Below are 25,042 nucleotides of genomic sequence, written 5' to 3' on the forward strand. Positions count from 1 at the left end.
CTTCTTGGTGTTAGTTTTCCACGCAGCCTGATAACTAGCTGGGTGTCCACCGCTGGCATGCACTGCCATTCTCAGGTAAAAGGCAACCGGCTCAAGAGGGCTGGAAGGGCAGGAGGTGTCCAACTCGGGCAGGACACCGCAAGTACCTGGGGAAAACGGGCAAAGCTCACCTTTGAAAGTCTCATTTGCCCCGAACGGGTAAAGAAGCTGTGAGACATACATATGTAACGCGCACACATGTCATGCACATGAGGGGGTGTCACTCAGCCATGAGAAACGAGGAAGCCTGCCGTCTGCGACAGCACAGACAGACCCCGAAGGCAGCACGCCAAGGGGAAGGAGCCAGCTGAAGGCAAACACCACACGTATCCCTTACACACGAGACCCGGAAGAGGAAAAAGGCAAGCTTGTAGAAAAGTGGTTTCCAGGGGCTGGAGGGTGGGGGAAACAGGGAGAGGAAGGTAAAGGGGTACGAACTTTCAGGTATACGATGAATAAGGTCTGAGGATTCAATGTGAAATGTGGTGACAACACTATTATACAACTGCAGTCTGCTTGGAGAGTAGAACTCAGAGTTCTCACCCCACCAAAAAAAAAAAAAAAAAAAGATGACTACAAGGTGATGGATGTGTTAATTAACCAGATGGGCGGAACCCTTTCACAGTGTGTACTTACATCAAATCACCACAACACTCACTTTAAACATCTTATAATTCCATCAATTATGCAATAAAGCTGGAATAAAGAGTACCATCTACCCCTTCCACCCACAGGGCTGCCAATGGCTTTCTTATGGCCTCATTACTCAGATCTAGCGTTTGTTGGGGACACACCCTCAGCCCTGTGCCAGGGCCTGTGCCGATGGCCCCTGCTCACAAGCAGCAGCCTGTCGGGTGGGGCTCAGCGTTTCCCACGCACACGGCCATGTGTCCCGCCCTCCTCAGAGCTCCGAGGACGCCAGTACCCACACTCGGTCGACTACCCTCAGGTTGCAGGTCCCCCACCTCAACCCACAGGAGGACTCTAGCTACCATCAGGCCCAGCCCTGGAAGAAGCCTGAACTCTACGGGCCCTGACTCCCCTCAGGGTGCTGTAGGGCCTCCTGCTGGATCCCTGAGCAATGGCTTCCAATCATCACGTCTCTGCTGTGAGGTGTACCCCCAAAACGTGTTACTAACGATCAAAGAGCACAGGGGTCTACTTCCCTGTGAGTTAGAGACCACCAGTTATCCTTACACAAGGGCACTGTCTCCAGCTCGCATCCACCCTTCCTCTGGCTCCCTTTGGAGAAGCACCCCCTGCACGCTCAGTCCACAGGCTCAGGCAGGGATCAATTACCCTAGTTCCACGATGGGCACATGGCTCAGGCCCGGCCAGCGGGAGCCCTCCGCTCTCCTGGCCACGGTGACTAGCTGTGGACCGGCAGGTGAACCAGCGCAGAATGAGACGTCTGCACTGGCAAGCAGGGGGGCTCTAAGCCTGGGTCTGCTCCTGGGTAGGGCCTGCCCTAGAATGAAATCCACACAGCTCAGCAGAGCAGAGGGGCACAAACATGAAGTGGGCCTCTCGGTCCTGCAGGCCACTCCCGGGATTTTCAGTGACTTCCCCCGGTGAGCACTGCTCCCAGCTGGCGCTTGCTCGCACAGCGGAATGGCCCTCCCTTGACTGCAGGCTGCAACGTAGGTGAGCCATACAGGCGTTTCTCGTTCACCACACTTCACTTCACTGTGTTTACAAACTGAAGGTCTGTGGCCTCCCTGCACCGAGTCTGCTGACGCCATGGTTCCCAACAGCATTTGCTCATTTCACGTCTCCCCGCCACATTTTGGTAATTCTTGCAACGTTTCCCATTTTTTCATTGTTCTGTTTGTTATGGGGATCTGTGATCAGAGACCTGTGATGTTACTGTTGCAAAGAGATTAGACTCACTGAAGGCTTAGGGGGTGGTTAGCACTTTTTAGCGATGAAGCACTTTTAAATTAAGGCGTGTACTTTTTCAGATGTACTGCTGTTGCACACTTACCAGGCTACAGTACAGTGCGGACTTTTATGTGCCCTGGGAGAATGAACAGACTGTGACTCGCTTTGTTGTGGTGCTGTTTGTTGTGGTCTGGAACCAAACCTGCAACATCCCGTGGCATGCCTGTGCATGTGATAAAGGGTGTGTGAAAACAGCCTAGTTTGCGCTGACCTTCAGAACTATTTAAAGTGTGTGAAAATTGTCCACTTGTAGCTAATGATTTTCAGTCTGAAGTGGGATACTCAACTTACTTGGATTTCAGTTTGGGCACAGTCATCTCACAGCGAGTGTGCAGGCCCAGGTTCCGTCTGTCCAGCTTTCTCTGCGGGAAGCCACGACAGTTCACAGCAATCTCTCCCAGGAAGCCACTGACGCAGGGATCCAGGGATGGCATCTACTGGAGAGGATCCAGAGGAAAGACAAGCAGACGGCTCCCCCTGAGTGATGGGACACTGTGTGGCAGAAACCATGAGTCACCGGCTCCAATGACCACGGCCGTCCAGCTGGCTCAGAGTGCACTGCGGCCTCGGAAGCCCGAGGCCCAGCTCCCAGGGCCCCGACTGCAGTCCCTCAAAGGGCAGCACCTGCGGACCTGCAGGGGAGGCCTGGGTGGGGAGGACTGTGGCAGCCCGAGTCCCGGCTCAGACCTTCCAGGCAGGCAGCCTGAGCTCCAAGAGCTCACAGCACCCCTCCATCTGGTAATATGTGGCTGGTTACCCTGCTGTTAAACCTTCATTGCCCCCTCCCTGCATCTTAGTGGCAGGAGCGAGCGGAGGTTGGTGCAGGGCTGCTGAATTTTATGTGCACATTTTAAGGCTCATGAATTTTAGAAACACATGTGCGTAAACAGTAGTCTTAACAGCAAAAAAAGTTCTAGTGTATTGTATCGATTCTAGGAGAAAAAAGAAGGATGACCAAGAATGGAGTAAAAAAAGTATCCAAGAATTAAGCACAGGTACCAGATGCCACTAAAAACCAGCATGGGGAGAACTGCAGCGGCCGTCATGCCCTGGCCGGGGGATACCGGAGCCAGGGCCGCGCCGCACGCCCGGCCCACGTGCCCACACGCCTCGGACTGCTGGATGAATGTTTGTGGAGCTTCGGTTTCTCTTAACGTCCCACGGGAGAGCTGTCGCCCGGAGTGCACGGGAATATGCAGACAAAATGCCTTTGCCTGGCGTGCTGTGTTCCACAGACGACGGAAGTTATTTCCTGTTTCACCACCATCTACACTTCAGCGAGTGCTCTACTCAGAAAGGGTGACCCAAAGGATCAGCCACTGGCTGAAGGCAGAACCACAGTCCCACTGCGTCAACAGTGAACGGGTTGCTGTAAACAGGTGACATCCTGGGACCACTAAGGCCCTAGGACAAAGTGTGGGGGTGGCGGAGTGAAGGGTTCTCTCCTGTCCACTCACGTAAGGACCAACTCCATCCGCTTGCCCGTCCTTGCGACCCCTTTTCCAGTAACTTGCAGGAATAAGTATGATAAATAATGAAAACAAACCTTTTTACATAATGTCTACTGAAAGCACCTTCCTTATACGTGGCTTAAAATGGTGTGCATGTTCGCACCCTGTACCAGACAATGGATTTACACACATTCAGCATATTTACAGATAAGCCATCTACAGATCAAATTTTGTTTCAAAATGGTACCACCTACCTCGTCCAGGGTGTTGGGTTCTAAGCCCCGTCTTAAAGTTTGGTGATCGCAACACTCACACAGACTTTCCCCTTTACCTTTCAAGTATTAAGTGCTGACTGAAGCTAGAAATAAAAATCACTTCGCTTTTAGCCACTTTGTTTTCCTGTGGCACTGAGATGTTGTTTTAGACCTCTCATCATTAATGGCCTGTGATCTAAGAGTGCAAAATGGTTTCTTTCAGTCACAAGGCTCGTGCAGCACTGGCAGACGTGACCCAGCCGAGCCACGTGGGTGCAGAAGCACTGAAGTCTGACCTCAGAAATGAACCAGGCCGCACAGAAGTGACGGAAACGCCAGCGTTTACAATGAGACGTCATCACCACCCCCATGCCCGCCCAGCAGTTCCTTCCGATTTGGGTGCTCTTCTCTGCGCTGTAACAGCATCCCACACGTGCCTGATGCCATCAGCACTGACCTCACTGTCCTGCAGTTACTGGTTTAAACAAGTGACCTCCCAGAAGACTTGAGGGAAGGAAGCATACTGACAAAGCTGTGGTTCCCAGGACTCGACTCGGTGCCGCAAACACAGCAGACGCATTACAAAAGTGTACAAATAAAGTGAACGGAAGACACTTGATTAAAGAATTCACAAGACAGGAGACTGCATTAAAAATCAAAAAGGAAACATCAAATTTAATTTAAAGAAAAAGACCCAGAAATTGTCCGAAAAAACAATGGAGCAGATCAACTCCTGAAAAAGAGTTCTGCATCTTGGCGATCACATTTATTAAAAGGGATGGAGAAAAATTAAAATGATACTTAGCTTAAGAATTTGTTAGTTATCTGCAAATCAACTTATTTCAGGAGTGGAAGAATTCTTGGTCATTTCTTAATATCAAAATGTACGCAGGTTCTCTTTTGAGTGTCTTCTACGTTTAAAGAGGCAATGATACAAAGTCTCCTATTTTCCACACAGGACAAATTCTTTGTCTCAGCCAACTCTCAAAGGTGGGGCAACTAGCACAACACCATCTCCCCGGACAAAGAGCATCGGAATATTCCGTTTTGTTGACTGGAGGAAGAAAAAAAAAAACACAGAACACATTTATACAAATTTGTAGTAGCAGTATTTATTTTTTGAGAGAGAAATTAGAAAACAAACAAAAAACCAAACATAGATTCACCATAACACAAACAAATTGATTAGAAAATCTGATCACTTACCTTTGTAGCACAAAGAACCACCTACTAACTGTTTCCCCGAACACAACTGGGGCGGAGACTACAGCTGTCCACCAAGCCCCTCCTGCCCTCCTCCTGGCACCTGGCTCCACTACGTTCTCACGCTCCCTGCTGACCAGGCAGCGCCATGGACTGGGTTTTGACCAATGGCCAGTGAACAGAAGTGCTGACTGACCCATAAATCGCCCACGAATGCCCCTCTGTGGTATCCCCGCCCCATGGGCTCAGATTATGGAGAACGATGGGGATGGCTGAGCCATAAGATGGAGGAAGCCTGGGTCCCTGACTGAGCACCTGGAAGAAAGCTATTGCACTGAACTAAAGCCTCACAAAGGACCACTGTGAGGGTGGAAATAAAACTCCACTGTGCTGAGCCTTCCCACGCTGCTTCTCTGTGTATGGAATGGGTACCCTCGCGTTAGCCTAGGGGACAAGCCCTAGGCAGCAAGGAAACAGATGTGGAAGATTTGAAATCTTCTTATCCCCTGGTGAAACACTAGGTGAGACTTGCCTGCAAGGACTTAGAAAAGAAGCCCAAACACGTCCCAGACCTATAGGTTGTGGGGGAAGAGGCTGGGAAAAGCCAGTTAGCAGTGTTGCTGTTAATCTGGTGCACTTGGCAAGGCAGCCTAAGAGAGATGAGCTCACGTGAGAACTAGCTGGTTTTCAAGCAGCAGTTAAAAGAAATTCATGAGGTTAGAAAAGCCACCTGTTTTTAGACCTCAAACTGGACGCTAAGCAGGAAAAAAAAGCTTTGAGAGAAAAAGCCCAATAAAATTTCTCAGTTGAACACACTCAGCCCTGAGGAGAAGATCTGATTCAGGGTGTTGCCTTCCCACCCAGATTCTCTAGCAAATGGCCACGGCAGCCAGCATTAACCTGTGTGACAGGAACAGAGGGGAGGGGCTGAAGGAACAGAGGCACCAACGGGGCCAGTCCAACAAGGGCTTCCAGGCCACTGCCCAAAGAACTGACTGGAAATAAACAGATCAGAAACCTCTGAAGTCCGAAGGTTTAAAATAATTGTATTGCCAGAGAAACCACTGCCCGGATAAAAAAGCTATTTGAGCGTTTCTGTGAACGCTCGGCAGCCTCCAGATTTAGCAAATAAACATACAGGTTGTTGCCCCATTAAATTTGAATTCTAGATAAACAAAAAATAATTTCTTTACTGTAAATATGTCCCAAATACCACGTGGGACACGCCTGACCTAACCCCGGGATTTCCTCTCCCACCTGGACAGGGAATGCTCTGGCCTCCCCAGAGATGCATCCCTGCAAAGGACCCGTAACTGCTCCATGTTCCCACTCCTTCCTTTCCTGAAAGGGCGGTCGTCCCTGCTCTGCACAAGGGAGGTGGGAGGGGCAATGGCCACGAATCCACCCTTTTTGCTGTACAGGAATCCGTACCACAGGTGGCCACACGTGGGTCTGACAGAGAACTCTCTCTCTGCCAGGAAGAAACTATTAGTAATAGCTGTGTTTTCATAATGCTTTTAAAACGTAAAAACCATGTTCTATGAGCTTCTTGGGTATGGAACTAACATAAAAGAACTCCTAACACTAAATTCAAATAATACTTACATATTCAGTGCGCCGAACAGGCGCACGCCCCTGGCACCTGGGAACGTGTCCAGCCCTGTCCCAGGCGGCACTCACAGGATCACCTGTGGCACAGCCTGTTAAGGCTGTTTCCTGGTCCCAGGCCCAGAGTCTCCCTCAGTAGGTAAGGGTGTGGCCCATGAACCTGCATTTCTAACACGTGCGAGGGTGCTGCCAACACACTTAGTTCAAGGGACACCGAGAAACACTCTCAGAAACAAGTGTCGTGTCTTCTGTCGACTATGTCACAGGACTGGCTTCCTGCAAGATGCAAAAGGCGTGTCTAATCTCAGCACAGCAAGTCTAGCGAAGGAGTCTGTGCTCATCAAAACAACTGAGATATTTCACTCAAATCCCTTACTCGGTGGTCCTATTTCCTTTTTTCTTTTTTTTTTACATTTTTATTGATTCATAATCATTTTACAGTGTTGTGTCAAATTCCAGTCGGTGGTCCTATTTCTGAACTAAAGTTTCACCCGTCATGTTCCATACAGAAACCACTTCATCTGAAATGACTCTCTATTAATTCAACTACAGTTTCCTGGAGATTCAGGTACAGCTTCTGTGAGCATCACCCCCTTGACCCCTGCCTCCTGGTGATCACCTCCTTGTGCAGTCCCCACCCCCCCGAATGTGGGTAAACTTGTGCCTTGCTTCTAACCAAGAAAATACTACAAACGGGATGCCACCGTCACGATCAGGCTACATGAGGTAGTCACACCTTGCTGGCCAACTCCTGCTGGGTCTGATGAAGCAAACTGCCAGGCGACAGAGGCTCACGCGGGAAGGGACTGCGGCTCTCAGTCCGGAAACCCTGGAGGAAATGATCCTGCCAACCACGGGAGTGAACTCAGAAGTAGGTCCTTCTTCCCTAGGTGAGCCTTCAGGTGACACCTGGCCCACAGAAAGGGGGAGCTAATAAAAGTGTGTGCTTTCAAGCCAGTAAGTTTTGGGCTGACTTGTTACGTAAAATTCTGAGATCTATGGCCTAGATAAGTGAGAAAAACATGAAAAGAAACAGACTTGCCAATGACCTCGCTTTGAAGGTGAAGAACACCAGGAGTTCAGTTTTAGACGTACTGAGTTTGACGTAACAGTCACAGATTCTCATCCATGACAGAAATGAGAGCCTGAGGCTCAGAAAAGAAAACAAGCTGGAGAGACTCACTCATAACCGTGACGACCACCAATCAATCACTTGCCGCCAGCTCCACAAGCACCAAGCTCAGTGCACCCTGTTATAATCTGGGTGGAAGGCACGATTACTGTATTAGCATTTTAGAGACGAGGTCCCTGAGGCTTAGACAGTTTCAGAGCCTGCCCAGGGTCAGATAACTGATCACCAGCAGCCAGGATCTGAGCCCAGATCTGCTAACCGAGAGCTCAAGTTTTCATGCTCTACTGACTATTATTACAGATCGAAGGCTGAACAAAGAGTAGTTATTAAATGACGTCTGAGGAAAAAAATTGCCAATTAAAAAAAAAATCCCATGTTCACAGGGAGAAAGAAAACTAGTCAAAGTGTCAGGAGTGGGTGAAAAGAGGAGGAGAGCCAGGATAGAGCAGAACCACAAAACCCACGGAGGCACCACACGCACACTTGCTGTGTGCCTGTCCCGATCTGAGGCCTGGTCTCAGAGCCCCCCAATGATTCCTCAAAAGCTGTATGAAGTGGGTCCTGCTAACACCCCCACTTTATAGATGGGAACTGAGTCACAGACAGGCTGGTACAATTATATAGCTGGTAAGCAAGGGAGTCAAGATGTGAATCCAGGCAGTCCTGTAATCCAAGCCCACATTTTAAACCACGAGGCTCTAGGAGAGTCAGAGACTGGCCTCCCAATACTTAAAAAGATTGAACAAAGGTGATTTTCTTTTGTTATACTGAGCAATGAAATGGGCCAATATTTGGAAGATCTGCATAATTCCGTGAACTAGTATTTTCCAAATGACCAGAGCTCGATGTCACAAAATCAGGCATGCATAAAGGAGCCTTTCGAAGTGCAGGGGAGACCAATGAACCGGCATCTAACGGGAGTGTGGAAAGCTCACTGATCCAGTTTCAGTTTCCACACTGCAACTGGCCTTTAAGAAACTCCCACTTATGAGTGGTTCGGGTGTAGCATCAGAAGCAAGTTTCCAGAAAAAATACTCCTCCCTCTTCCAACCACCTACTTGTGTGAGGTCAGGTTTTCTTCAACCGCAACAGATTAAATGCAAACAGAACATGTGACGATCTAGACGTCACCAACTACGCCAGGCAGTAACGAAATTTGCAAAATGTAAAATAAAGACACTTTTCACGAAATACTTTGTTTTAGAAAATATAGTTACCACTCATAAAAACGTTACTTATGTCAACATGTCATAGGATTATTATTATTTTTAATGAGCTAATAAATATTTTCAAAATTTGTTTTATTTCTGGTATCGATAGACCAAATCCACACCACACAAAACAGCACTGTCCAGAATCACCGCTCCATACTAGACACGGCTGCGTCTCACTGGGTCCTGGCAACCCTATGGCGGAACTGACAGTAGCCCGCTTAGCGATGAGAAAGTTAAGTCTGCAGAGGTACTGCTCTGTACAACGTACCCCAGGAAGGAGTGGCCAAGCCAGCACTGGAACCTGTGTGTCTGACCCCAAGCAAAGAGCAATTTGCTTTTAACTGCTACACTTTACTGAGTCCATGAACAGGTACCAAAACATGACAAGCTTTCCGTACATAAGTGTTAAGCTGTCGGATTCTGAGAACAAATGACACTTTAAAAGCAATGAACAGAAATACATGACTTACTTTGTATATCTCTTCATACGTCTCCTCATCAATTTCTATTGTTGTCACAGTTTCTTCCACGTCTCCCAATATCATGTTCAAATGCTGGTCATAAGCCTAAAGCGGGAGGGGAGGGGACCAAGAAATTCACTAGGCAAATTAGGAAATGATGACTAGGGATTACAATATGCAATGGTTCAATTATAAGCAACATGCAATAATCATACCACAAATTTTTATGCGCAAATAAAGTATAGTCCTGCCGTGCAAATACACTGTTTCTTCGCAGATCATTTCCAATGATAACTTAATTGACCTGATACAAATACAGAACCCTTTATGGTGAAAAATGAGTTTACTCAAAATGATTTGAAGTTATTTTTAAAGTGTCCACCCTATTTGTTATACAAGGCAGTCTCATAAATATTTATAATATTTAATCATGGGGAAAAAAGCTAGTTCATCACTTTTCAGTGTATTTCTTTCAATTCGATCTTTAACAGCATGAGAAGATACAGTAAAGGAAATAAAATTCTTAACTGCTAAGATGATGGCACTGCAGGCTCCTAAGGGCACAAGGTACTGTCCTTCAACCCTTCCTGTCCTGAACTAACCACCAAAAGAAGTAAGCAGAGCAGCACCCTGCACTTCATGACCCAGCCAGAACTGACTGCTTGGCACCTGTGTGCTCAAACAATAAACACAGCAGCTCAGATATTCAGGGATGTCCTCAATCCAAGCTCCAAAGCCCCTGTATTTTACTAAAAGGTGAACCTCCAGAGGGGGAGAGGGGCTTGTTCAGAACCCACTCATGCACTGCTAACCAGTGTTAAATGGTCCACCAGCTCACATCAAAATAAAAGCAGCCCATCAGCCACACGGGAACTGCTCGGCAGAGCACATGAACAAGGGTGAAAATCCACAGATGAGACCAGAAAACAAACAAACAAAAGGCTGGGGCACTCACAGAGAGGCAACGAGTCTCTCAGGGAGCAGGAGATACCACCAAGAGCTAAGACAACACGTCTGTCCCAGCGTGTCTGTCTGTGGCCACTGGTCCGTGTAGTTAAGCTCAGTTCTGGCTTTCTCTGCAAAGCTGCCACTGTTCCATCTCCTGGGGTTCTTCTGCCTTTCTGAATTTTAAGACCACTGTCCCCCAGGTCCCTATTTCCTTTCAAAGCACAGAAGGTTCTTTACTTTTAGGTTTTAGTTGGAATTGTAGCACTTAAGAGAGGGCTGAGGTCAGACTGCCTAGGCTCCTGTGCTGGCTCTTTAACTGGCTGTGTTATCTTCAGCAAGTGACTTCACCTCTCTGAGCCTGAGCTTCTTCAAATGCAAAACAGGGATAATTAGTATCAGCCAGCACAGGGATGACATAAAGGTTAAATGAAATATTACATGCAAAACATTGAAAATAATAGTGCCTGGCATATAATTAATGCTCAATAAAAATTAGCTATTTTTAATCACTTCAGGGTAGAATGGCAGTAGTAGAAACAAGGCACTCAGGAAAGTAACAAGTTATCAAAAAGAGGCAAAACCTTTAGTATACCCTCTTTATGAAGAAAAGGAACCACTTCAAGGGACTGATCCTATAGAATATTTGCAGATATACACAAAGGAAAATGTATAAAAATGCATATTGTAGCATTACTTACAGTAGCAAGAGATGGAGAACAATCTAAATATCACTACTACCATATAGATTTCTACATAATCATTTAAAAAGATTTATATGTACCCATGATCAATGATTTCCAAGAAAGATTAAGTGAAAAAGATGCTCCCAAAATGCATAGCAAGATCCCATTTATTTTTCAGAAGTGATGTATATAGTGCAAATATATACACACAGACACATAATCATGTATATGTGTGTAAATATACAGAAAAGAGCTGAGAGATTACAGACCCAATGGAAGAAATGGATTTCACCTTTTACTCCATGTATTTCTGTGCTGTCTAAAATTTTTCACAACAGAACACAAATTTATATATATGTCAACAATTCAAAGAACTTAAGAATGGAGAACAAATAAATATCATTTACAAATAAACAGAAAGGAAAAAGTGAAAGAAATAAAAATGTTCTTTAACAAACAAATCATTTGTAAAGAGAAAAAAATGTTAAAAATATGAATAAAACACAGCTGTATTTGGCTTTTAGAAATACGGGTGACTTTCCACCTCTCTCTTGTCTACATTCAAAACACTCTTCATGGAGGACAGTTTTTTACATTTCAAAGCAGGGAGGAGGGGTAAGGAGGGAAGGCAAAGAAACATCTGATTTCAAGGTGATTTAACAAACATACTCACGTGCAACCTGCCTCGAAGCTCTCTGTCGTTTCTCATTTTCACATAGATTCGCTCATCTAGGCTGAGCCTGATGAGATCCAGGGGCTCTTCTACGGTGTTGGTAGTTTGTTGCTGATAAGAGAAACAGGCTTAGTAATAACAGCACTAGAGAGCGAAGTGTTTGAACCATCAGTACCCTGTGTGACTGTGGGCGAGTTACTTAACCTCTCCATGCCCCAGTCTCCTAATCCGCAAAATGTGGCTAACAACAATTCCCACCTAATACTGTTGGCACGAGGCTTAGATGCCGCATATGAAGGCTTAGGACAGTGCCTGGCATGAGTAAGTACTAGATGAATGAGGGCTGATATACATACACAGGAGTGACGTATGTGACAAAATAATCATGACTGTACCCTGTTACTGCAAATCCAAACTGTCTGACCCCATTTCAGGGTAGAGGGAGTCACTTTCTCAGGGACTTTGGCTTTATCTCATATATCATTTAGTAATCTGAAGAACATTCCTTTAATCACTACCACATAGTAGTCAAAATGCTAAGTAGAGATGAATGTAAGAGGGAGGATGATGGGTTCAGTACACGCAGGGTGAGCTTAGAGAGCCATTTGGCCAGTTAGATGAATATATTTAGGAGGCAGTATAGAATACAGATTGAAAACCTTGGCTTTGGAATCAGGCCATGTGGGTTCAACGCCTGACTCTGACACTAATGAACTGGGATTAAAAATTATGTTGTTTCTAACTCTCAGTTTCCTTGTTTACAAAATGAGAATGTATTCCTTGTTTACAAAATGAGAATGTATTCCTTCACGATTTTGTGGGGACTAAATGAGCTAATGTATTTGATGTATTTAAAACAGTATCTGGCAAACAGAAAGTACCTATAAGTGGTTCCTGTTTTTACTATTAAAGAACTGTCAGAAATACAACTGCCAAAGAAATCAGGGCTAGGATGACTGGGGTCCTTATGGAAGGGGCGAAGTCGATACAGAAGGAAGACACCGAAGTTGGAAGGGTTGATAAGATTAATCACGAAGAACTTTTTCAGTGAGTACATTAGGCCAGTGGAGGAAGATGAGTGAATGTGACAGGACAGATGAGAGGAAAAAAAAATCCTGACCTCAACTGGTCGGTTCAACAGGTGTTTGTCAAGGACCAGCTAACCGACTAGCAGATTACAATGATACAGAAGTCAGTCCCTGCCCTCAAGGAGTTCATTCTAGTGGGGACAGGCATGTAAGTAAGTAATCAGAGCACTCTAAGAATATACACATGACAGAGCTCTACTGCCCACTGTCCACCCTTTTCATTCTGTAGTTTTAAATACTGCCTTTTCAAAAAAGCCTCCCGGATCACCCCATGCATTCAGTCCATAAACATCTGCTGAGTGTTTCCAACATTGTTCTAAACCCCGAGGACAGAACAACGAACAAAACAAAACGCTTGCCCTTAAGGAACTCACATTTCAGTTGAGGGAGACAGACATATACTTAACATGAACAAATAACAAGCTACGAAGAAAAATAAAGCAGACGGGGAGAGTGCTGTACTATGTAGGTGGCCACAGAGGTTCTCTCTGATGAGGTGAGATTTCAGTAGAAAGATGAAGTTGTGGCCTGATCCACAAAGAAACCTGAGGAAGACAATTTTGGGAAGAAGGCAGAGAGGGTGATAACGCCTGCAGGACCGTTAGTTATTCTGAATACCAGCTTCCTGCTTGCTTCCTTCATATCACATCACAGTTCCCGTATGTAGCACGTATTTATGTTTACTTTTTATCTGTCCTCCCCCGAATATAAGCTCCAGGCGGGGACAGGGACCACGTATGTCAATGCCGGGGTCTCTGGTGTCCAGAACGGTGTCCAAGCACAGAAGGACGATGGTCGCGGGTGCCTGCTGACTGTGTACTAACTGTTGCGCTCAGTAATGATAACAACTCCTTAACTTTATCGTCAGGCTTTCTATCAGAATCCCAACAGCTCCGTGAGGCAGGCAAGGATGATTATTCCCATCCTGCAGGTAAAGGTGAGACGCAGGAGAAGGGAAGCGACGAGAGTGGGGAAGAACTGGTTCTCAGGCGGGCTTTGAACAGAAAAAAACCTCGGGGCCTGAGGCAAAACTCGGAGGGGGCGCGGCTAAGCAAGAGGCAGTTTAAGGCCGTAATGACCCGGAAGGAGGAGCATGCTTGGCCACCTTCCCGTGAGCTTGGAGAAAGTAACTCCGGGACGCAAAGACGGGCAGAGCCACACCGCGGTGAGGGAAAGCCGCTCCGGGGCGCGCTCTTTGAAAGACACTCACCTGGTCCACGTCGTCCGCCATGTTTCAAACCCTGCGCCCTTTCCCGCCTCTCGCGAGAGCACGAAAGCCCCTCCGGTGTCTGCAAGCGCGAGGACGCAGTGCCCCGGAAGTAGAAGTTCGGTTTCGCGGTTTCTAGTTTCCTGCAGTTTGCATTGGTCCTTCGGGGCTGGGGCGGGGCGCAGGTTGGGGCGGGGTCTGCCTGGAGGCGTGGCCAGGCAGCGCCCCGCCTCGGGGAGGGGTCAAGCGCAGGCGGTGTCCCGGGTCGGCGTGGTGCGTCACTCGCGCTGCGAGTTTTGCCCGGGCAAGATGGCTCGAAAGCGCGCGGCCGGCAGGCAGCCGCGGGGACGCGAGCCGCGCGGCCGGAAGGCCAAGGGCGAGAGCAAAGCCCGGCGCGAGGAGAAGGAGGCGGGTGAGAGCGAGGCCGAGCCAGGCTTAGGGAGCGGCTGGAGGAGGGCAGGGGGCAAGCGGCGAGCGGGAGGCCGGCCTCCCGGAGGAGGGGGCGAGGCAGCAGCGCGGAGGAAGCGGTGTTGCGGTGGCCGAGGTAGGCGGGCGGTGTGCGGCTGCCCCGTCCCCCACGACGTCGCGGCGCCGTGCTCTCCGTGCCGGGAGTGGCGCGCCCGGAGCGCTTCCGCCGGAGCCCAGCCGGGCCGCGCGCTCCCCTGCGTAGCAGTCTCTTTCCTGCCCCCCTGTTGCCCGCAGGGTGAAGTCCAGCCTCCTGGCACACGCGGAGGGCTGGACGGGGGAAAGGCATCGCGGTTCTTTTGTGTCCCCGCAAGAGGAGCGGACCGGGACTTAGCGTGCTGTCGTGTGCTGGCCTCCAGAATAATACCTTCAGCTAAATCTCACGTCACGCCCCGGATTCGCATCCCACCTGACTTCCCCACGTGGACATGGAATAGGCTCCTTACATTGTCATGGGCAAAACAAAACTGTTGAGGTTCCCCTTTAACCCTGCCCCTCACGACTTGTTAAAGCAAACCCCTCCTCTTCCTTTCGCGCACACCTCCCAGCCTTCAGGGAGCCCTGCCAGCTCACCCTCAGGGCTCTATCTCAAATCTCTCCACTGCTCTTCATTTCCGTGGCCACATCCCCCAACAAACCACCGTCCCTTTTCGGTTGAACGACTACCGTCGCCTGTTGATTGGTCTCTCTTCTTCCCTCCGCCCCCCACAAGAGTTCTGCACGCTGCAGCGCAAGTGACTTAAAAAAATAAACAAACAAGATCTTGCTGCGCTACTTCAAACGCTCTGTGGCTTCCCATTGCTCTTTGGCATAAAGTCCAAATTCCTCACCACGGCCGCAAGACCCTACACGATCTGGCTGCTGCTACCTCTCCCCTTGTCTCCTAGCACCAGCGCTCTTTTCTTTGCCGGATACCGGCCTCGTTGGCCGTCTTTCTGTCCCACAGGCACGACATGTTATTTCTCACCTGAGCCTTTGCCTTTGATGTGCCTTCTGCCTGGAATGTCCTTCCGTGGCTTTGGCCCCGGCTGACTGCTAACTCCTCCAGGTCTCAACCCAGACACTCCCTGAGTGTCCTGTCTAAGGTGGCCCTCCCCAGGGTCTCCTCATCACAGAGGCCCTCACAGCCTCTGTCGCAGTCTTTAATCATCTTAATTTATTTGCTTCCTTTTTGATCTCTTACCAGAATTTAAGCTTATGAAAACATGTCTTATTTTTTGCTGTAGCCTGTCTTGTCGTCTCCCCCTCTTCCCTGCACATACAAAGTGCTCAGTAAATAGTTTAAATAATCGCATGATACTTGCATGCTGTAGAAGGGATTTCTGGAGCTCCTGGTACGACTGGGTAGACAGACTGGGTAACAAGAAAGGGCTCAATGACACTAGGTTGAATAATTCTGTGATTCTTACATACAGGGTCATCAGCCATTAAGGAACAGGCGGTAACCGTTTCTAAGCTTAGAAGGTGATTTGCCTCACAATTAATACTATGAGTTCCATTTTATTCATTCATTTATCCGTTCAAATAACAGTTTTGAGTACCTAGTATGTGCTGCACATGAGCTAGGTGACATGGGAGATAGAGATTTCTTGGAGGAGCTTGGAGTATGGTAGTGTTGACATTTACAGAAAAATATCCAAGACAGAGTGTGGTATCATGGGAGAAGGTATGAGGCTTTGTGGCTTCCAGAGGATCAGTCGGGACATTGGGAACTGCTCTCTGGAGGGGCTGTTTGGTCTGCAAGGTTAAGAATAGGCAGTATGTCAGCAAACAGCTGTGAAAGGGCATTGTTCTAGTCAGAGGGAACATGTTCTGCGCATGTGGCAATTGAAAAAAATTTTTTGAATTCAAAAAGTTTTGGAAATGCCACCTGCCTCGTAGCATTCCTCCCTGCTAAACACTTCACCTGGGCACCGGCTTGGTGTAGCTCCAATGCTTAGTAGTTACATGCACTTGGGGATATTATTTTGGACAAATAATTCAGCCTCTCTGAACCTCATCTGAAACATCATACTAACTTGCAGGGTGGCTGTGAGTCTTCATTGAGGTGCTGTGGAAGCTCCTGGCATGGCCTGGGTTAGGTGGTCAGGTGACCTGATACCAGTTCAGCCTGAACGAAGATAAGGGTGAACGTGGGCTTCACTCAGACTCTGAGCCGGTGCAGCTAGCAGCCAGTTTCCAAGGCAGCTTCCGGGAGAGCTGCTCTCTTTGCTGCGGTTCAGTGGAGGAGCACTTTGGTTGTGGTTTTGCTTGCAGGTGACACTGATTTGGCGACTCCTTGGTGTAATTTTAATAGCATCTCAGTGCATGCAAATGAAGGGGACACTTGGCTGCTTCCAGCAGCTCGGGAGAGAGAAAATAGTCTTCCACATTATCTCCTTGTTTCTAGTAGGCACCACTTGTTTCTGGATATTTAATCTCTGTGCTCATGCCTTTATTGATGGAGTTCATTAACTCCCTCAACATATTTCCTGAGCACCTGCTGTTTTCAGGCACTGTTCTAGGCACTAGAATTATAGTGGCGGACAGGACAGCCAAGGACCCTGCTCTCATGATGCTTATAATTTGGGGGAAATGGTAGGTAGGGCAGATCAGCTAAAGAGTAAATCCACAAGGTGACAAGAGCTGTGAAGAAGGCAGAACAGGTTGCTGTAATGAAACTGACATGGGGATGGGGAAGAAGCAGTGGTCACAGGAGGCGTGTATGAGGATGTGGCTGACTGAGTCAATTACTGTCCTGAAGGAGGCTCACATAGGAAATTCTAGGGGAAGAGAGTTGAAATCAGAAAGTTGAAAGACTCTTCAGAGGGAATGAGCTTGGCCAGCTGGCAGCGCACAGTGCACAAGGGGGCAAGTGGTAGGAATTGAGGGGCGAGGTGGGCAGGGCCCTTCGTTTGGAGACCAAACTAAGGAGTATGTAAAGTCAATAGATGGCCAAGCAAGCCACAGTGGTAATTCACACCCTGCTGAAATAACCATGTTAAGGTCAAGGAGGCTGGTTAGACATACAGTCACCCCTCGGTATTCACAGAGAATTGGTTCCAGAAGTCCTGCCTACACCCAGATCCGCCGATGCTCAGGTCCGTCACATAACACAGCGAAATACAACCAGCCCTCCACATCTCTGGGTTCCAATCTGCAGATTCAACCAAAGTTCGATCCAAGGTTGGTTGAATCTGCAGATTTAGAACCAGAAGTATGAGGGCTGACTATACTGTAACTCTAGGTCTTGGAGTGTCCTGGAAATGGCTTCTTTTTTTCTTTTTTTCCTTTACTGTGCAAAAGTTTATGACTTTAATTAGGTTCGATTTGTTACTTTTTGTTTATTTCTCTTTGAGGAGACAGATCCAAAAAAATACTGCTAAGACCTACGTCAGAGAGTATACTTCCCTTCCAGGAGTTCTGTGGTTCTGGTCTTACATTTAGGTTGTTGATCCATTTTGAGTTTATTTTTATATGTGGTGTGAGAAAATGTGATTTCGTTCTGTTGCATGCAGCGGTCCGGTCCTCCCAGCACCACTTACCTACTGCAGAGGCTGTCTCTCTGCTGGCACTGTGGTCACCCTTTCTCTTGTCCATGTGAGTTGCAGGTGCTGAACCATCACTGCATCCTGGGAGTACATCTCGCTTCATCGTGGTGTGTGATCCTTGTTATGCATGGTCCAGTTTGGTTTGCGTCTGAGTTCATCAGGGACATTGGCCTGTGATTTCCTTTTTTGCAGTGTGCCTGTCTGGTTTTGGTACCATGGTGATGCCGGCCTCACAGGATGGGTTTAGGAGCGACCCCTCCTCTTCAGGTTTTCGGCATAGCTTGAGAAGGAGGGGGTTACCTCTTACACGTTTGGTGGGGCTCCCCCGTGAAGTCACCGGTTGTGGACTTTGCTTGTTGGGAGTTTTCTTTTTACTGATTCAATCCTAATGCTAGTGATCATTCTGTTCAGATTATGTTTCCTCCTCATTCAGCCTTGGAAGAGTGCTTGTTCCTAGGGAGCGTATCCGTTTCTTCTGGACGTCAACTTGCTGGTACATGACCGTTCATAGCATTTACTTGTGACTGTTTTTATTTCTGTGATACCAGTTTTATCTTCTTTCATTTCTGATTTTGTTTATTTGGATCCTCTCTCTTTTTTCCTTGATGAGCCTGGCTAAAGGCTTGCCAGTTTTGTTTATCTTTTAAAAAACCAGCTCTTGTTTCATTGATTTTTTTTTTTTTTGTCTTTATTTGTCTCCGCTCTGATCTTTATTATTTCCTTCCTTCGGATGACTTTGGGCTTTGTAATTCCTTTACATGGTAGGTTAGGTTGTTTATTTGGGATTTTTCTTGTTTGTCGAGGTGGGCCTGTGTTGCTGGAAGCTTCCCTCCTGGAGCTGCTTTTGCTGCGTCCTGCAGATTTGGGAGAATTGTGCTTTTATTTTCACTGTCTTAAGGTATTTTCTGATTTCCTCTTTGATCTCGTCATTACTCCATTGGTTTTTTTTTTTAGTAGTATCTTGTTTAGTCTCCATGTGTTTGTGTTTTTTCCATTTTTCTTTGTGTAATTGATTTCTTGTTTCATACTGTTGTTGTTGTTGGAAAAGGTGCTTGATGTATTTTTAATCTTCTTGAATTTGTTGAGACTTGTTTTGTGGCCAGCATGTGATCTATCCTAGAGGGTGTTCCGTGTGCACTCGCATGTGTATCCTGCTGTTTGTGGATGGAATGTGCTGCAGGCATCTGTTACGTCCATCTGGTCTCCCGTGTTTTCTTATTGATTTTCTGTCCAGGTGACCCGTCCAGTGATGCAAGCGTGGTGGTAAAAGTCCCCCGCTATTGTTGTGCTGCTGTGAGCCTTTCCCTTTACTTCTGTTAATATTTGCTTTACATATTTAGGTGCTCCTGTATTAGGGGCATGTATGTTTATGACTGGTTTATCATCTTGTATGGATCCTTTTGTCATTATATCATGTCCTTCTTTGCCTTTTGTTACAGGCTGTGCTTTATAGTCTACTTTGTCTGATACAAGTATTGCTACCCCAGCTGCCTTTTTGTTTCCGTTAGTGTGGAATAGCTGGATAATAGCCTCTTGATTTTTCTGGGACCAAAAGAAAAAAAAAAACACAGCAAAGAATAAAGAAAAGAAAACTTCATGCTTACGTCCACCACCCATAAGTAACCACTGTTTCATCATAATGTTTCCTTCCAGTCTGTATTTTTTGTGCAGTAGAAACTACACTATAAAAAAAACTGCATTCGCAGCATTTTATCGTATATGATTTTCCTTTGTCTCCAGAGATGACTGAATTACATATCGTTGTGTGACTGTACCATAATTAATAGTTACCTCGTGGCTGGACATTCAGATTTTTAAAGTTTTGGATATTATGAATATGATAATATGAATGATACTATGAACATTTTTTGGATTCACAGTTTGCTTCTCTGGTTCCCACTTTTAACTCCTATTTTAACTCCTAACTCTTTTCAAAGCTCAGAAATACACAGCTGTAGTTTTAGGTTAGTAAAAGTGACACATTTAGCATCCTTTTTAGCAGAGGGCTAAAAAAAACCATTGTAAGATCTAGAAATCCTGATTTTAAGGGCACCCTTCTCAGACTGTCAGGTCATAAACCATTAAGCAACTTCTGGCCTTGAAATAAGAAATCTATTTCCAGATTCTAAATAACTAATTTTGAAATATTTTATGTTTTCATTAAAATATTTAAAACATGAGATGCATAAATTTCTTCTATAAAATATTTTAAAGAAACAACTGAATCAGCAATTTTAACTAGCACTGCACAAATGTGAAATGCACTAAAATTAAGTTATGATTTTATTTAGATCAAAAGGGAGAGGCGTTTTCCCCCATGCAAAGTTATGTTCTTGGGGGATGTAAATACCTACCCAGAGAGTCAGCAGGACAAACCATAAGTGAGAGGAATGAGTTAATTTGGTATTTTGGATTAATATTGCAGCTCCTTTTGGAACCTCAATAAAGGCTAGAGCATTTTTGTTTTCCAAAATTAATTGAAGTAGAGTATGCATAGGCAAAAGAAGGTCATTTATTTCAGATTCAAGATAATTTGCATGAATATATTTGTAAAATAGAAAAATGTCTTCCTCTGACATACTATAAAAACATACAAAATATTAATATAGTTATATGTTAACATAGATAAGTCAGGAGTTTGGGACTAGCAGATAGACATTACTATATGTAAAATAGATAAACAACAAGGACCTACTGTACAGCACAGGGAACTGTACTTAATTTCTTATAATAATAACATAATGGAAAAGAATCTGAAAAGAAAATACATACATGAATGAATATGTAAACTGAGTCACCTTGCTGTACACTTGCAACTAACATCATAAACCAACTACACTTCGATAACAAATAAAATTTGAAAATTACAGAGACCATGCTTCAGATACCCTACTTTAACAAAAGCCAACAGCTTCTGCCTTTTTTGTATTTCCCTTTGGCAACAACAAAAAAGAAACAATAATTGTTTTAAGAAAATGAAGTTATTTTTAAATTACTGCTAACTTATTCCGACCCTAAGCTTGCTGGGACGGTTGGTATGCGAGTGCCATTTGGGTCATATTGGGAAGGTTTCATAAAGTGTGTGGTTTGAGCAGAGTCTGGGTTTGCAAGATGGCAGAAACATAGACTAGTGGACATGAAGTTGTGGTAAACTGGAAACTCAGACTTGTTTGCGAACTGGGAACATTTCGCTTAGTAGGAGTGGCTTATCCCGAGAATAAACAGTCTTGGCTGGTAATAAACAGACAAGGTGTGAATGAATCAGTGCGTTTTCCTTGCTGGATGTGAGCTGCAGTGTCAGGTTCGCCGGTTAGGTTTTTCGGGTCACCTGGAACTGTCCCTGTGACGTTGGGGGAGTAAAATAAGATGCTGAGGGAGGAAGGCTGTAGAGTGTAGACCAGACTCGAGGTGGGAGGAGGCGGAAAGCTGGTTGCTGAGCAAACCTGGGGTGTGAACTGGTGACAGGGACGTGGCTTGGAGGGAGGTCACAGAAGAGGCCTTCTCATGACCTGCGAACCCACGGTGTCTCCCCCCTTCCCGCTGTCCCCCCTCTCGTGTTCCACGTGGCCGTCTAGGTGTCTTTGAAGAGGAGAAACCTCCCAAGAAGAGCCTTCCCTCAGAAGTGTCCCGAGGAAGGAGGAAGAGAGGCTGCGGTGGCTCTGGGGGCCCAGCGGATGGGCCAGCGAGGAAGAAGGTGGCCAGAATGACGGTCACATCTGAAGGCCCCAAGGTCGTAAAGGACGAAGACCTCAGTGATGGGCAGGATTCCAGGTGAGACGGCCAGAAACCTGACCAGGTCTTGACTGCTCCCGTCAGGGAGGCGTGACTGATACGACCTGCTCTTTCTGCCTGTCTCTAGGGTCCGTGGACGAGATGGGAGGCTTACACTCTTCTAGGCAGAGCTCAGGCCGCTAGTGAGAGCTGGGCAGAGTCTTGCTGATGCTACAGCTCACCTCCCAGACTCCCCAGATGAGGACAGCTGCTTGCAGAAAGTGATCTATTCGTGTTACACAGCTAGGTGGTGGCAGGAGCCAGGCTGGGACCTAGGTCTTCTGATGCCTGGCCCAGTGCTATGTCTGCTGCACAGAGACATTATGTGCACAGGGCGTTTCCCTGCCCTTCCAGCTGCCCCTGCCCCCGCTCTCCTCGGGTGCCTCAACTCCAGCCAGGACCTCCCTTCCTTCCACCTGGAAGATGCAGAGCACTCGTCACCTGCGCCACAGGCTTAATTGGCTCTTCCCCCTCTTCCTCCTCTGATTTCTTGCTGCATCTCTTGGGAGTGTGACTTGCCTGCCTTGTGCTGCACTTGCTTGTGTCCACGCCGTGTGCCCTGTGGCTCTCAGGGCTGGGACCACGTTTCCATGAGCCCCCGGGCATCTAGGGCAGGGCCTCTCGCAGTGAGTGAACATAGTAACGTGTGGTGAGCGGTGAACGCTGGGTCATCGGCCTCCAGGGGACGTCGGGGGCAGCGGGGAGGAGGGACAGACGCAGGGGCATTGTTCCTTCTTTGCTCAGAAATAAAACCCTCACTCTTAGTGTCGGCTCTTCCAGTGTCGGAAGGTGGTGCAGGCCAGGGCAGCAGCAGGAGGGAGCACGAGAAGGCTCGTGGATTTTCCGCCCTGTCCGTCTCTTCTTCTGCCTGAGACTTTGCCTAAGAGGCCTCTGAGCTTGCTGCTCCCGGTGCCTCTCCCCGTTAGTTGAACCATTTCCGGAGGGAGCTCCACCGGTAGGTAGACCAGGATGCCGCCGGGGGAGACTGGCCCCCCTCCGCCTCTCGGCTGAGAGTCGACATTTCTGCTGCCTTTATTCTCTGGGAGAAGCTTTGTTTCTGTGGTGTTGAGAGAAAGTGGCCAAAAAGGGAGTATGTGTATTTTTAGAGCTGAAGCCTGAAACTTGTTATTATGAATGTCTGTGCTAAAATCTTGGATGATATTCTCACTGGATACCATGTGTCAAGTCTCCCAAAAACTAAAAGTAACTCAGTACTCTAAACACACTTTATGTGTGAATTTGCAGAAGTGTATCACACATTAGCAACCATGTAGTCTTGAGCCAGTATTTAGCTTGCTGCTCGGCTACCCAGCGTCTCCCAGCCCAGCCAGATGCCCCTGTACTTACGTATGACGCTCCTCTGTGTAGCCACATCCCCATTCACCTTGAGGTTAGAATTGTACCAGCTTCAGCCTCAAAGCTGGGGAAGGAGTCTTCTGCGTTGGCTCATGGGAGGATCAGCAGACATGAGTTCCCTCCTCCCCTTTCTGGCGTCCAGCCGCACACGTGGGCACCCAGACTTCACCGCTTTTACTTCTGGGACTCACATCCTCATCGCAGTTTCTTCTGACTTTCCGCGCACGTTTGCAGACACAGCTGTTTCCCTTCACTCGGCTCTGGGTTGTAGGTTCACCATATTCCTCCCGCTTTGACAGCACGCCTGGTGTTAGATCCATGATCAGCGCACATCCCGCTGGGAACTTGAGGCCTGTGCTGATGGAGGAAATGAGGCTCAGACCTTGCAGACCATCTTCCACGAGGTGCCGCAGATTCTCAGTAAATAGGAGGAGGAGTCCTTAAAGGTCTGTTTAGCTTAGCTGTAGCCTAGGATATCTGAGCCTTCATCTTCCTTCCTGTGCCCTTCTCACAGGGGCTTCCCAAGTGCCCGCAAGAAGGCTCGGCGTCCCACGAAACAGGCTGCCGTGGACCGAGGTGGCTGCGAGGCAGATGACGAGGAGGAGAGTGAAGATGACTGGGAGGAGGTGGAAGGTAAGCGTCTTCCTCTGTTGTCAGAAAGTTGGACCCGTTTTCTGTTTGATTCTGTCTGGAGTCACATCACTTAGCACAGTCCTGTCACTTCCGTGTGACTCTAATAAGACAAGGATACGGTTGCAGTTGGGACTTGCTCTGATGTAAGGCAAAATTCACGGCCGGGTTTCCAAGGAAGGCTGTGTGGTCTCTTCCTGGCAGCCGCAGTAGAGGGGATCATGAGACACAGGCCGTGTCATCCCGTAGAGAGGGCCCAGGCTTTGAGAGAACTTAGACCTGGACCAGAGCCCAGCTTTGCAGCTCGCACAGCTGGGTGGGAGCGGAACTCCGCCTTTTCATTGCTGACCTTCAGTAAACAGTGGATGCTTACTGTGAGCTGGGCACCGTGTGGGCTCCAGGATGTTGTGGGAAAGAAACTTTGCAAATCTGATGGGCCTAGTGCATCCTGTCCTCACAATAACCAGTGTCACCGTCCCCGATTCCTTCTGCCTGGCTTGGCTTCTGCCCTGCCTTTTACTTCGGAAATGTTCAAACCTACAAAGAAATAGAAAATGTCGTCCCTGCACTCTTCATCTGGACCCACGGGCTCACCATGGCGGCGCATCGAGCGTACCTTTGTCTCTAGAAGCATGCGTGGTGGAGCCTGGTGAGGGAAGGTCACAGCCGTCCTGACTCCCACCTGAAATCCTGCAGGTGCGTCTCCTAAGAGGAGGACGTTCTCCCGTGTTATGAAACACCATTGTCGCACCTGAGGATGAATATTAAGTCCTTAATTGTTATAAAACCATCCTCCGTGGCTGTTTTTTTATCTTTCTCTCCCCCAGTGCAGGATCTAATCCAGGTGTTTGGTTCCCTGTTGGGTCTCTAATCTAGAGCAGGGACCCCGCCCACCACCCTTTTTGGCATTTCTTAGCACTGCTTTTTCCTTTCTGCGGAGTCCTGGCCTCTTGTAGAATGTCTCGTTCTGGTTTTGTCTGGTGAAAAATCAGACATCTCACAGTGGTGGTAAACTTGTTTCAGTGTCCCCTGGATTTCTTAGAAACTGAGGTAAGTCCTTGCATTTGCAAAGACTTGCTTGCATTTAGATTAAACTTTTTGCGTCAAGAACACGTTCTAGTTCACGTTGCATCCATTAAGAGGCACCTCACGTCAGGCTGTCCTGCTGGAGATGCTCAGTTTGGCCGTGTCTGTGGCACCACCCGTTGGTACCCGTGTTAAGGTGCGCTGTCCTCTTGTAAGTTACCGTCTCGGTTGGGCTGTGGTTCTGTGAGTGTCCTGCTGCCCGGTCACTTCTTTCTTGCTAGTTTTAGCGCATTGATGGTCTTGACTGAGTCCGAGGCTATCACACTGAGCGCTGCAGAGCGGCTGTGTCCTGGTTCTGGCCC

General features: G+C 47.5%; 2 protein-coding genes across 5 annotated transcripts in view; one reads left to right on the forward strand and one right to left on the reverse strand.

Annotated features, from left to right (window-relative positions):
* Positions 1 to 4,333: 4,333 nt before the first annotated feature.
* LSM3 (LSM3 homolog, U6 small nuclear RNA and mRNA degradation associated) lies at positions 4,334 to 14,036 on the reverse strand. The gene is made up of 4 exons (XM_006206772.4): positions 13,906 to 14,036; positions 11,608 to 11,718; positions 9,313 to 9,408; positions 4,334 to 4,739 (listed from the first exon to the last, which is right to left on the reverse strand). Exons 1-4 carry the CDS (start codon positions 13,924 to 13,926, stop codon positions 4,659 to 4,661), a joined length of 309 nt encoding a protein of 102 aa, XP_006206834.1. The 5' UTR covers positions 13,927 to 14,036; the 3' UTR covers positions 4,334 to 4,658.
* A 139-nt stretch (positions 14,037 to 14,175) lies between these two features.
* XPC (XPC complex subunit, DNA damage recognition and repair factor) overlaps positions 14,176 to 25,042 on the forward strand; it is a 29,964-nt gene continuing 19,097 nt past the window's right edge. For 2 of the 4 annotated variants that reach the window (XM_072941931.1, XM_072941934.1), the window contains exons 1-4: positions 14,176 to 14,314; positions 21,473 to 21,668; positions 23,324 to 23,428; positions 23,539 to 23,657. In XM_072941931.1, coding sequence (XP_072798032.1) covers positions 14,212 to 14,314; positions 21,473 to 21,668; positions 23,324 to 23,428; positions 23,539 to 23,657 — 523 coding nt within the window. In that variant the 5' untranslated portion in view covers positions 14,176 to 14,211. The other 2 variants (XM_072941933.1, XM_072941932.1) reach the window with 2 other exon arrangements.

The sequence above is a fragment of the Vicugna pacos genome, chromosome 17 (assembly GCF_048564905.1).
Source record: "Vicugna pacos chromosome 17, VicPac4, whole genome shotgun sequence".
Classification (NCBI taxonomy): domain Eukaryota; kingdom Metazoa; phylum Chordata; class Mammalia; order Artiodactyla; family Camelidae; genus Vicugna; species Vicugna pacos.